The following is a 14,220-nucleotide window of genomic DNA, read 5'->3' on the forward strand; positions in this document are numbered from 1 at the left end:
TATTAATGCTGCTAGCAAACTGTCACTACTACTAGCTCAGTAGACTTGAGTACTTAAAAACAATAGGAGTCAGTTAGTCTTATTTTCTAAATATATTTGAAGATACTTTACTAAAGTATCTTTTATAAAACTCCTACTTCAAGCTATCATGCCATTTTGGTTTTGCTCCCTTTTAAAACTTATCTTTCAATGTTCTTCAGAGTCTGAGCCATTACTAACAAAGTTTATTCACCATTCTAACCTACCAAACCCACTATCAAGATTTGTCAATCTAATCCCTGGATTGGGGCCTTTAGTTAGAAGATTCCCTACCTTTGAACTTCTTTTGTGCCTAAACAGTTATTTCAGCAATAAATTATTTATTACTTGCTTTATTTACCTTTCTAGTTGTGTGTTTACTTACTAAAGAAATATGCCATGGCTTAACTTTTTTTTTTTCAATCATCTACATCACAAGTATCTGATTACTTGGAAATGAGAGAGAAAATCCTCAATTTGCTATCACAAACTCAGTGAAAAATGTGTTTCTTGTTTAGGATACACAGGAGGTCCCATTCTTGCACTCAGGGATATTGTAAAGTGCCTCTTCATCCTTATAACTACATCTCTGTAGTATTACTTTTGTTCTTGTTTTCTAATTTAATTATTCAGTTCACTGATTCATATGATCTAGTCATGTCTTTTAGAAAGATTGTGGTGTATTCTTTGCTTTACCCTTTACAGAGGGCCAAATGGATACAGATGTGTCATTTAATCTCATCCATTCCTTCTTTTGTCTGTGCTGTCAAAAACATTTGGTAGCAGAAACTTCCTTCTACAATGAACTCCCTAGGAGACAATGAGCTGCCAATTAAAAATGGAGAACAAAAAGAACAGAGTTATTACCCAGGAAATTTCCTTTTGAATTCTCAAACAGAATATCAACCTCTGCTAATTGTCCATTTAAAAGTCTTTTGAGAATATCTAAGATATCCCAATATGCCAACACCAAATTTATAGTACCTTTTTATTAATTAAATGGGATAATTGTATTTGGGTACTACATGATAGGGATACCTAAAGAAGTTCTGCTGAAAAGCACTGGGTCTGAAATGAGGAAATAATTTTAGCAATAAACTACTAAAAGTAAAGTAAGTATAATTCATAATCTTAGACTCAGTTAACTCTTCATCCATCCTTTTTATGATTAACAAGAACAGTTCTATTTAGGACTACAGTAATGGTGAGAGGGAAGATGTTTGTTATAATTACAGTTCAAATTGGGTCAAAACTGTAGTTTATTTCACTTGAGAGTAATACTGTACCAGTGCCTTTTGATTCACTGGGTCTGACTTCTTAATGTATTAGCAGATGACCTTTACCTTAGAAGCTTTTCCTTTGCAAACAGTTAAATATGTATACATGTGTATTTTATATAGCTCCTACCTTTCTGGCCCAGGTAATTTAACCTGGTAACATTTATGCCATACTTCTATAAGTAGTCCATTGTCGTTTCATATATTTGTTTATTAAGAAGACAATGAGCCCTTAAAATTAATTTTTTTAGTAATTTTATTATTATAAAAAATTTCTTGCTAAATAAATTTGACAATACTAAAACCTGAATTTCCAAATTTTAAATTTGTTTTCCTGTTATGGTAGAAGCCCTTTTTTTTTTTTTTTCCTTTAATGATCTAGACCAGTAGTTCTTAGAAAACCAAAAAGTCAGTAAACTCAGGAAATCATTTTGAAAGTTTGCCTACCTATCTTATTCAGATATACAACATATATATGAAAAAAATTTGCCAATCTTTTTGTATTGGGCCCCAGCTTTTTTCTTAGGTTATGAGTCATTGATTGGCATTGGATTCTTGTTCTACATGAGCAACAACCATAATACAATGTCTACAATGGATACAACACTTACAAAAGTAGTCTTAATTCAGAATACATCTGAATTTTGAAGATTTTTTTGTTGTTATTTAAGTTTTTGTAACTGTCTCACATACCTAATTTAAGAGGGTCTTTTTTCCCTTTTAGAAATAGCCTTAGTTGCCAATAACTTCATCAAAAGAGCTCTGTCATTTTCATGTTTTATCCATTTATATAATAACAATTATATAATTACAACAATAAGACTTTATATCATATATATAAACAATGGTTTGCTGGGGGAAAAAAACCCATATTCCCTCTTGGTAAGCATACAAGAAATACATAAGTGGGAACATTAAGAAATTGCTTTCTCTTTCTCTTCATTTCTACAGAGGGAGAAAGGAAGAATCTGTCACAAGGAAACCATTTATAGAGCTTCTGTATATTGTATTCACTACATTTTAAAACTTACATAAATATATACATACATAGATATATAAAAAGAACAATATAAAATGCAAGAATTACAAAATAAGGCCAACTGAAAAGCTGTGCCTTTTGCCATTCTGACAGTATTTAATCAGAAATAAGAGAAAGTTTTAGCTTTTTTCCATTGGTAATTAAAAACGAACAATGAAAGAAAGTATGAGGTACAGCTAATTTGGAAAACTGTTCAGTGATATCTGAAGAACATATTTGTAAACTATGGTCCAGCAATTCCGTGCCTAGGTATGTACCTAGCAGGTATGTGTATGTAATGGGGGTGGTATATGTATATCTATACTCAATAAAATTGGACCGTGTACAAAAGGTTTATAGTGGCATTTTTGGTAATACCAAAAATTGGAAACAAACGAAATATCTGTCAGCAGTACAATGAATAAATATGCTGTGGTATATTTAAATCATGGAATACTGTATAATTGAGTTGTTAAGTCTTATTTCTCTTTTTGATAGATGAGAATGAAGAGATTACAACATGCAACAAAGTTTGCAAATCTCATAAAACCTAATGACCAAAAAAATATGTAACATATGATGGTAAAATACAGACAGAAGTAAGCATGGTGTTAGTAGAAGTTAGGATAGCAGTTAGTAGTCAGCTCTTCTGTGAAAAAGCAAGGAAATGTGATGGGAACACAAGGCAACTTTTGGAATTCTGGAAATACTCTGTGGATTTGGGTTCTGTTCTCATTGAGTGTATTCAGTTTTAATTATATACCTAAGATTTGTATACTTTTATTACGCATGATATATTTTTTTAAAAAGCAATGTGACTTTATCTGATGAAACTAATGTGAACTATATGAACCATGTAGTAAAGACAAAGAAAAATGAGTTGAGTTCCATAAAAGGATTTGAGAAGGGCTTAATTTTATAATTTATCAAAAAAGGAAATAGGCCTTAACAACCTAAATTATACCATCTGTAGCTAATTTGGTTAGGATAACTTATTTCAGCCCAATTTGTTGTATTTTGCATACTTAGTTACTTAAGTTTGCAACCACTGAGAATTATTGAATAAGCATATAAATATGAACCATAAATCATTTTATCCTAGTCCCCCCAAAATTAATCTGGATCACTCTCTTTAAACCTTCCTTGTGTTCAAGTCAGTTTTTCAAAAAAATTAGGTTCTATTCAGGATAAAATACTGTTTTAAATTTTGGCTTATTGGAATATACTTAATTAGTTGACAATTTTATATAATATCTCAACCTAGATTTTCTATTCCTTTTCTCTCCTTCATTTGAAAATGTTGAAAAAAATCATAAAAATATCTGGTATGTATTTCCTCAATTTATATAGTAACCAACAAAAAAATCATATATATTAGAATAAGATCAAAAGAATGGATGTTTTAAACCATCTTCTCATGGGATTCACTGAATTTGGAAGAAAAATTTATGCTGTTTCAGTAGTGGCAAAATATATGCAAGCCCCATGCTATATTATGCAAATGAAAATAGAGAAGAAAGAAATATTCAATTTTCGTAATTAATAATCTCATTCACTGTGGGAAGTGAAACTCAATTGTATAAACCATTGGTAAATGAGATTCCCCTCTTCGATTAAATTGTAATTGTCTCCCCTGTGTAGTAAATGCAGATGAAAAGTGTTGATTTAGCAAAAGAAAAGTGTATGCTTCAAATATTTAATCAAGAAGTTAATCATAAAACATGTTAGTTTATGTGCAACTATGATACTCTGTAATTTCTACAAGGAAGAAAAATATTTGAAATAATGTCATTTAACACAGAGTAGCATTGTCTAATAAATATATCTACATTCTTTGAAATAAAATTTAACTCTATGCATAGGATATATTCCTGAAATTTTTTGAAATTGTTTTCATCCTAAAGAGAGATAAACTATAAAAACCAGAAGAAAATGAACCCACGAACCCAGGGTCTTAAGCATGCTAAGCACAGAATCCACTGGTCTATGCCCCAGTCCCTGAAGTGTTCAGTTCTCAAAGACCATAATTCTGTGGGCACTTTGCCAGCCACCTACTAATTTCTATCTTTGCATGCTAATCTCTTCCAGTACCATATAATAGTAGCTGAGTAAGAAGACTTAAGTTGACATAAAAAGTCTGGGTGGGGAATAGCAGTTCTCAGAACAAAGTACCATACCTGAGAGTATGGAGTCTTAATTCCCCACTGTAGGTGGGAATGCATGGGAGATCCATGTCTGAGTAACCTGGTCCTTGTTACCATGGATTTGTAACTAATGAGGACAAAAAGAGTATGAGGTACCAAGTGCCCCGTCTTCAACATACTTTAATCTAGTAGCTATCAAGTCCAGCTACCTTTGGGAGAAAACACTGAAGAAGTGAGCCAGATTGGAAACTGTATAACATAGGAAGTATCCTCTGGGTTGGAAACCCAAAGGTACATGGCATAAGCAATTCCATCTGTGGAAAATGATTATGCCTCTAAATTTACATCACCACTTCATATTAGCTTCTTTATATGTTATTTTTTAAATGAAAATGCTAGGTAGTGGGTGGGGGGTTAAGCATTCCTGGTTAATTGAAGTGACTACTAGGTGAAAATGTACTCTGATAATTTACCTAGAAGCTTCAAGATCTTGCCATAAGGTAAAGAGTATAATTGAAAAACAAATTATTGTGTTGCTATCTTATATTAATTAAAAAATGTGTGTCTCTTTGTTTCATGATTTTAGTAAAACTAAATTCTTCATACCACTTTTCATACTTTCTAATAGCAGTGTTAATTGTCTTTTAAAGTAATTACAAGTGTTTATCATAATTTGTAATAAGAGCTTTGAATAAATTTATAGAAATTTGATTTTACTAGTAATTTATCAAGAATATTTAACATTATACTCTTATTCTTTTATTAGGATTTGGAACTTGGAAGGAGCACAAACAGCTCATTTTGTTCTTCATTCCCCTGGAATGAGTGTGTGCTGGCATCCTGAAGAAAATTTTAAGGTTATTATTTATAACTTAGCTTTCTTTAATCAGCTGAAAAGACATATAAGATACAATACATATACCCATAGAAGAGAAAAATCAATGGCTTCCCATCTCAGAAACACTAATTGGCATGAGTACATTTGGATTAGTCTAGATATCTGTACTTTAAAAGTTTATCTAAAATTGTTAGTTTTAATTTGACAGCCATCATCCACAAGTGGCATTTATTCAGAGTATACTTTTCCTGACATTTAGCAGATTTAGTCTAAAAACTTATACCCAGATGATCTAGTAGCATTGTGAAGTTAATAAAGGAAAAAGGACAGGCACAGTGGCACCTGCCCATAATCCCAGCATCTCCAAAGGCTGAGGCAGGATTGTGAGTTTGAGCCAGCCTCAGTAATTTAGTAAGGCCCACAGCAACTCAGAGAGGCCCTGTCTCAAAATAAACAATAAAAAGGGCTGGTTATATAACTCAGTGGTAAAGCAACCCTAGTTCAATCCCCAATACCAAAAATAAAGAAAAAGATAAAAAAAGGCACATCCAAGCTTGTGAGCCATAACATATAAACAGGAAGCATCAGTGACTTAAGGCAGATTTTCCCTGGTTACAGTGATGTTCAATTTCTATTCGGAGTAGAGCTTCCTAAAAATACTAAAGGTACACTAAGAGGTCTGATTATCAATTGGTCTTAACTCTCATTTCACTGGGAAAACAGGAGCCATTCAGTAAGAGTTGTTATTGATGGCTCATGCCTGTCATTTCAGCAGTTCAGGAGGCTGAGGCAGGAGGATAGTGATTTGAAAGCCAGCCTCACTGAGGCCCTAAGCAACTCAGTGAGACCCTGTCTCTAAATAAGATATAAAAAGGGGCTAAGGGTATAGCTCAATGGTTAAGCACCCCTAGGTTCAATCCCCAGCACCAAAAAAAAAAGTTATGTTGTTGGCCAATATTTTCTATTTAACATCACTACATTTATTATATCTGAGTAGAATCTAAGAAGTTTCAGCTTTCTTAAAAGTAATCTTTCAGCTGTTCTCTGGGGTTCATTCCTGTCCCTTAGGCATCCTATTTTCACAGCCCTCTAATGTCTTTATACACTTTATTCATTCTGTAATGTCCTTAAGTTTGCACAAAATGATAAATTTGACTGACCATGGCAAACAAATAATGCTCAAGCGCACTGGGCCCTCAGCTAGCATTTCATTTACTTTTCATGGTACTCTTATGAGTCTCAGATGATCTCCATTTCACAGATAAGGAAACCAAGGTTCAGAGAAGTTAAATAAACTTGCCCAGAGTCATATCACTGGTAAGTGAAAGAATTGGCATTTGAACCTAAGCAACTCAACTCAATAGTTTTTGCTGTTGATGATTGCAGTCTTCCATATTTCCTTTAAATTTTAAACTTTTACACCTTTTATTTCTAAACATTTGAATCTATTGCCCATAACTTTTAACTTGGGTTCTGTTTTCCCGTCTCTTGGTCCAACCACTGTCTCATTCAGTGCCACTTCTTTTAGAAATTACCACTGATATTTTCAACACATAAAATGTCCTTTTCCTTAATTCTTAATCCCAAGGCAGCTTTTTCCACCATGGAGCACCTCTGTCTTGAAAGCCCTAGCTGCACTACCCTAGTCCTCTTGAGTAACTTTGCATGTATCTTTTTCTTTTTATACCGTTATCTTTTTTTTTTTCCCTATGTATTTGTGAGTTGTCCCAAGGATTAGTTTCTACTGATACTATACCCTCTTGTAATAGGGCGTAATAAAAGGAATAAGTTTCCTTCTTTAAGTTATACTCTGACTTTTAAGGAAGAAATACATGTAAATACAGCATCACAGATAATAAGTATTAGAATTTTTAAAAATCTACTTAGTATGACTACTAACATAAAGGACAAATAATCAAATCTTCTCACAGCTTTCACAGAAGAGGTAAGCCCCAGACTGTCGGTGTGTTCTTTGACCCTGGGATTCCTTGGAAATTTGTTTCAGGCCTATTAGATCTTTTTATGAGAATTATGCTCTGTATGAACAAAATGTTCTAATTTATTCATGTTAGAAGCTTAAGTGTTATTTCTGAATCCAGGTCCTAAATTTTGTTTTATACCTAGATTTCTCCCCTAGAGCCGTGAATCTACTTAAAACAAAGATTCTACCAAAATGTTAATACTGCTATGTTTAACTACAATAAACTACTTTTTTAATAAATGACCTAGATGAGAAGTAAGAAAATTTATTACAACATCTATCTCCAAACATGTAAATTAATGCTGAATTTGTTAATATTTCAGATCACTTTCTTCCATATGCTTTATTTTTCTTCTAAAGATCATTAAAATTCCTTTTATATTTAATGTTTCTATGATTTCCTAATGTTTGGAAGTCCCTGCTCCAAATCACATTAACTCACAAACCTAAAGTCATATCTAATTCTTTCCTTCCCTCAACAAGCATTTCCATGCCTTCGTGTCCTAACTCTACTTGTTCCTTCATGTCACTAACTCTTCTTGTTCCTTTCTTCCTTAAGATGCATCTTCCTTTTCCTGTTCTCTTAGTTAGCTTCCATCAGGCATTGATTGTTTCTGAGGTCTCTGACTCTCCACTCTTTGAAAATCCTTCTTCCTTTTTGGTTAATATTCTTAAAATAACAGATTCACATATCACTCCTAAACATAGAAGCTTAGAATACAGAAAAGTGTCACAGAGAATTGGTTTAGAGTGTGGACTCTTGTGTTAACTGCCTGAAGTTAAGTTCAAGTTTACCACTCAGTAGTTGTTTAAACTCTCTCATTTACTGCCTTCATTTCCTCAACTTATAAAATAGATACTTTTTTATAGCATCACTAAATGAGTTAACATTTCTAAAATCCTTTTGAAAGTACATAGTAAGCAATCAGATGTTGAAGGTATTTTTTACAACTACAACAATCCAGTGCTTTTCAGTGGCCTACCATGTCAGATCAAACACAGAATTTTTATGCTCTTATGCTTGATCTTGATGGAAAAAACAAAAGAGAAGAGGGTTGGGTCTCTGATTACCTGTCTCATAGAATTCTTAGAAAAAAATCACATGGGATATAAACTGCATAAAGGAGCCATATAATCTGGAAATCACAAAATACATATAGTAAAATGGAAATTTTCTTGAGATTGAGGCTCATGTCTTTTATCTTTGACTTCTGTTGAAATTAACAGTGTTTACATGTATATTTGTATAAAGTTGATCCTCATTATTCACAGATTTTGAATTTATAAATTAATCTACTTATTAAAATGTATTTGTAACCACAAAATCAGTATTCTTAGCACTTTTGAAATCACAGACATGTGCAGAGCAGCAAAAACATTGAAACATCTAATGTGCACATTCCCACATAAGGTCAGACAAGGCAGCACTGCCTTCTTGTCTTAGTCCTCGTAAAATAAATACATGTATTTTCCATGGTCTGCCAGTGGCACATTTTTTACATCTTTGTACTTTTTGTTGTTAATTTTACTGTGTAAAATGGCCCCAAAACACAGTACTGAAATGCTATATCGTGTTCCTAAGTACAAGGCAGTGCTATGCCTTATAGAGCTTATAGAGAAAATATATGTGTAGATAAGCTGTTTTCAGGAATAAGTTATAGTGGTTTTGCTTATGAAGTCTATGTTAATGAATCAATATATGTTACATAAGGTGTCTTTAAACAGAAACACAAAGGTATGTGTGCATTGACCAGTTATGAAAAATGATCTTGGGAGCTTCCAAGAATCTAACCCTATATTTACCCTAGGAACAGTTGTTCAAAATTTGCTAATTCAGTGTTTGCAGCCACTTTAGAGCACCTAACTCCCACAAGTAATGAGAGTCAACTGTATATATAAATAAAGTAGATGATCAGTGGAGGACTGTTAGAAGAGTAATGGAATGTCTGCCAAAACCCCTGAGCTAGAGATGGCCTATCTTGTTAGAAGTAGTAACAACATTTTATGCTATTTTGTGATACAAGTCCAATCACATTTTAGCCATATGGTAATTTTTTGAGTCTGATATAATTATCCCCCATTTTATGGGTGAGAAAGAAGTAAATTTCAGGTCTTTCATCAGATTGTGGCAGAGTTTTCATGCCAGTTTCCACATTCTTTCCAGTCTACCACTGTTAGTTCACACCTTCAGTGATGTTTTTATCTTAATATAATCAGAATTTAAACAGCATTCTTAAAAAGAAAGAACTTCACAGAGAATTTTATAGAGCACTTTCTTTGGGCATCAACAGCTCATATACTTAGATAGACACAGCACTCTCTTAATTTGTGCATTTGATAAGTCACAGATTAAAAACACTGATTATTGAATATCTTAAATCAGTGGCATCTTAGAAAAAAGGGAATATTGAGTGTGAGGCTACTCATTTAATCATTGCAACAACCCATTAGCTATCCTCATCCTCCAATTTCCAGTTTAGAAATGAGAGAGCTGTTGATCATATGTTGGAGTTGATCAGTTTTTAACTGGAGGAAGCAACCTTGCTACTCAGAACTACCTGAGCTCTTCAACTGTTCCAATGCTGCCTTCCACTCTGGAAACAAATTGCATAAGGATGTATAATACAGGATATATACTTGGCTATCCTTGCCAGACAATAAAGCTAACATAAAAGGTTAACTTTTCTCAGAATGAATGTTTAGGTTGATCTCTTCTGCCTAGCATCATCATTTAAAATTGTTTTTTTGTTGGGGGAGGGTGGGCTGGGGTCGTGGCTCAGTGGTAGAGTGCTTGCCTCACATATGTGAGGCACTGGGTTCAATTCTCAGCACCACATGTAAATAAATGAATAAAATATAGGTCCATCAACACTAAAAAGTATTTTTAAAAAAAAATTTCTTGAATCTTTAACTGAAGTTTTTGTTTCTTTTTTCCCCATATTTTATAGACATTTTTGCATAGCTTTCTTATTTCCTTTGTGTTTTATCTCTTTTTAAACATAAGCATATGTTTACTTTTAGTAGTATAGCATTGAATCTCTGCTTGTTTCTCAAGGGTAGCTAGTGAGATCAGTGGTTAAGTGTTCTTTTCTTTTTCTCACTTGCAGCTGATGGTTGCAGAGAAGAATGGAACAATCCGATTTTATGATCTGTTGGCCCAACAGGCTATTTTGTCTCTTGAATCAGAACAGATACCATTAATGTCAGCACACTGGTGCTTAAAAAACACCTTCAAAGTTGGAGCTGTTGCAGGAAATGATTGGATAATTTGGGATATCACTCGGTCCAGGTACTTCCTTAGCATGTTTGTCTCTTGCTTACCAAAAAGCCAGTAACAATCACTAAATGATCTACTGGGCTATGCTTATAATCTGGACCTCCAAGTAGAATGAAAATAAGTGTCTCCTGTAGAAGGGCTGGAGCTCTGGGTTTCACATAACATATTCATGCTTTGCAGGTTTACTTTGGGAGTAACCCAGAAAGGACAACGCAGAGGAGGAAATCTTTGATCTGAGCTATGTTTACTTATGTTAGAAAAGAAGAATAACTCTGATCCTGTTGAAAGATGTGCCCTATAATGAATGATTCTAAGTCTTGTCATAGTTTATCTATTTTAACTAGGTGCTTACTTGGAATTTTGTTACAACTTAAATATATTGGGCTTTTAAAGAGAAAACATCATTAAAACCTTAATTTCATTTCATCTACTTGAGTCTAACACATTAAAATCACACAATGCAAAATCCTTTTTTAGTTATCCTCAAGAGACAAGACCTGTGCACATGGATCGAGCCTACCTATTCAGGTAATGAACCATTTTTGTTGGAGGTTTTGTCTTTTGGTCTAACCTACTAGTGGGGGTTTTTCCAGATATTTTCTTTGAAAAATTTTATAACTCACAAAAATACATGTTGCCACTCTGTCAGTATCACTCAACATTTGAAATATATATTATGCTTCCTTATTGTTCTGCACTGATAAAGATGTAAATGTACTTACCTATGTTTACTTTATAAAAAGCTCATTGTTGTGTTTTAAATGAGAACATGCCAAATAGTATATTTCCTCATCTTTGACATGATGGCTTTCATTTTTACTTAAATTGACATGCCTTGATCTTTTTCTTTTTTTTTTTTTTTTTTTTTAAAGAGAGAGTGAGAGAGGGGAGAGAGAGAGAGAGAATTTTTAATATTTATTTTTTAGTTCTCGGCGGACACAACATCTTTGTTGGTATGTGGTGCTGAGGATCGAACCCGGGCCGCACGCACGCCGGGCGAGCGCGCTACCGCTGAGCCACATCTCCAGCCCGCCTTGATCTTTTTCATTCATTTCATTTTTCATACTATTCCATTGTAAAGTGTAATCAGTTAGCTGCTTTCAGTTTTAAACAACAGGCAAACCAAATAACAGATACTACAATCAATAGAACATTTTTAATATGTTATTTTTCATCAAATCTTAAGATATCCCCCCAAAATTGTAGGACTTAGGACACCATTAATGAGAATAAAATATATTTAAGTAATGTAAGAATGCCATAAATATAAGCTGCATCCTGACTTCAGAGCTGGTAGCAAACAAATATTTTTAAACCAATGATCTGTGGTACTTAAGAAACTGTGTGGGTGTTGGTTTAGCAGCTCTCCAGTGTTAATAAAGAGCTCAGACACTTTTCATTCTTTCCTTTGCCATCCTCAATGGTCAGGCTTGAGGCTAGTTGATTCAAAGCTCTAAGATGGCTACCAGAGTTGCAGGCATCTAGCCTCATGCCAGATTGTCTAATGTCAGAGGAGAACCAAGAGCACTCTCCTTTCATTGGGGATTGCCATGACTGCCTTAAGCTAGTTATGTCTTATCTCCTGGGGTTGGACATACTGTGCCAGAAAAAGTTGGGGTTCAATTAGCCTAAAAAGGGGGCAGAATAACTGTTGGTAGGCAACTAAGAATGTACAAAACTAGCCATGTTTTTAAATCAAACCCAGGTCCCGCCTGTGCTAGGCGACCGCTCTACCGCTGAGCCACAATCCCAGCCGCCGCCCCACACACACCATTTATTACGCTAGCTAGGCGTGTTGTCAGAATTCCAGCAACACTGATGTGGTGAACCGCAATGTCCAAGATGCCTTGAAGCTTAAATATTTAAATATTCTAGACATTTATATCATCCCAAAGGATTTAAACATATAAATGTATTGCTAATTTTATAAGAAATGTTAATAACATTAAATTTATTTACTAAATGTATTGTACTATGAGATTTTTATATCTGTCTGTTGTCTTATTTGTGCCTTGTATTTCTGACTACACTGTTTGCCCCTTGGGTAGAAGAAAAGGACTATGCTAACCTTGTGTAACCTTGGAGCTTAATACAATGACATAATAACAATAAATATGGCACTGGGACTGTAGCTCAGGGCAGAGCGCTTATCTAGCATGTGTGAGGCACTGGGCTCAATCCTTAGCACCACACAAAAATCAAACAAATAAAATAAAGGTGTTCTGTCCATGTATAACAACAACCAAAAAAAGGAAAAAAGAAAACAATATTCACAAAATGAAAACATATTAATAGCTAACTATAATTATTTCCAGTCTAAATGTAAAACCACATTACCAGATTTAGAATTAGAAAATTTTGCTTTTGTGCGAGGTGGGGGAGAACTCATTTCAGAAAACCTCATAGTTATCCGTAGTAAGTTGTGCTTAATTCTTATGCTTTCTCATTTCTTAGATGGTCCACAATTAGTGAAAACTTGTTTGCAACCACTGGTTATCCGGGCAAAATGACAAGCCAGTTGCAGATTCATCATCTAGGACACACTCAGGTAATGTCATGGAATATCTGTTTTTTTAAATTTGTGATTTGATTTTTTCACAAATTTGTAACTTGTAACTAAAGACACTTATGTCTTTTATCTGCTTAAATTGAAAGAGAAAGCATTTTCGATGTTTAAATCACCAGTGACAACGGATTTTCTTTTTTTGCCAGAATCCATGTAAGAAGCATAGTTCTTCTGTTGCTTCTGTATTTTCTCTTCCATCTAAACATATTAATCAAATTTGGCTTGTTTGGTTGATGCCAACTGCAAAAATTCTTGAGTCAGGGCAATATCAGTTATTCATAAATGGATTGTAGCCTTCATTCAAACTGGTTACAAATAGATAATTTGCATTTCACCTTTGATGAAGCATATTTTTAGTATTTCTGCTCTTAACGAAGATAATTTATCAGTGCATTTATTATTTTTGGTTTTCATTTATGAGCTTTGGGCATTTATTTTGCTTCTTTAATTCTTCTCATATTTTATAGCCTGTCCTCACTGGTTCTGTAGCCGTTGGATCTGGCCTTTCCTGGCATAGAACTCTCCCACTGTGTGCAATTGGAGGAGACCACAAGCTGTTGTTTTGGGTGACTGAAATATAAAATAAATTTTCTCTGTACTTTAGATTCTTAAACTTTGTATTTTTAGTACATATTTTGGAAACTCCTTATTTTTATATCAGATATTCTGTAAATTCTAGAAATGTCTCAGTTATTGCTTTTGTTAAATAAAATATTGATGATTTGAAAAATTATTTTCTTACTCTATATTTTTTAAAATCATCGTGTAAGACTATATAATTAACTTAGCAGCTCAGCTCCAGAGAAGAGATGATGGGAAAAATAATTTTGATTTATCAAAGTACTGTTCCAAGGGTGTTTTGTCTTCTATATTAAGTATATGCCCTTTTCCTAATTCTCAGGGTCAAACATTTACAAAAGGAGAATAAGATATTTCCATGTACTCCGAAAGTGTGTACATATTTTTGTTAGCAATCTATATGTTTAGGGATGTTAAACTTCCTCATTATTTATTAAAGATTGTTAGTCAATTTAATATTTTTTAAAAAGGTTTTCAATTTCTTCAAACTGTGACTGATTATGTTACCCTGCCCTGTGTGCA

General features: G+C 33.6%; 1 protein-coding gene across 2 annotated transcripts in view; it reads left to right on the forward strand.

Annotated features, from left to right (window-relative positions):
• Positions 1–13,760, forward strand: part of Nup37 (nucleoporin 37) — a 43,604-nt gene extending 29,844 nt beyond the window's left edge. For both annotated transcript variants that reach the window (XM_026397838.2, XM_026397846.2), the window contains exons 6-10: positions 5,224–5,314; positions 10,384–10,565; positions 11,031–11,081; positions 13,008–13,101; positions 13,587–13,760. In XM_026397838.2, coding sequence (XP_026253623.1) covers positions 5,224–5,314; positions 10,384–10,565; positions 11,031–11,081; positions 13,008–13,101; positions 13,587–13,700 — 532 coding nt within the window. In that variant the 3' untranslated portion in view covers positions 13,701–13,760. The remainder of the gene's footprint in view (positions 1–5,223; positions 5,315–10,383; positions 10,566–11,030; positions 11,082–13,007; positions 13,102–13,586) is intronic.
• Positions 13,761–14,220: the final 460 nt, after the last annotated feature.

The sequence above is a fragment of the Urocitellus parryii genome, chromosome 5 (assembly GCF_045843805.1).
Source record: "Urocitellus parryii isolate mUroPar1 chromosome 5, mUroPar1.hap1, whole genome shotgun sequence".
NCBI classification, from domain to species: domain Eukaryota; kingdom Metazoa; phylum Chordata; class Mammalia; order Rodentia; family Sciuridae; genus Urocitellus; species Urocitellus parryii.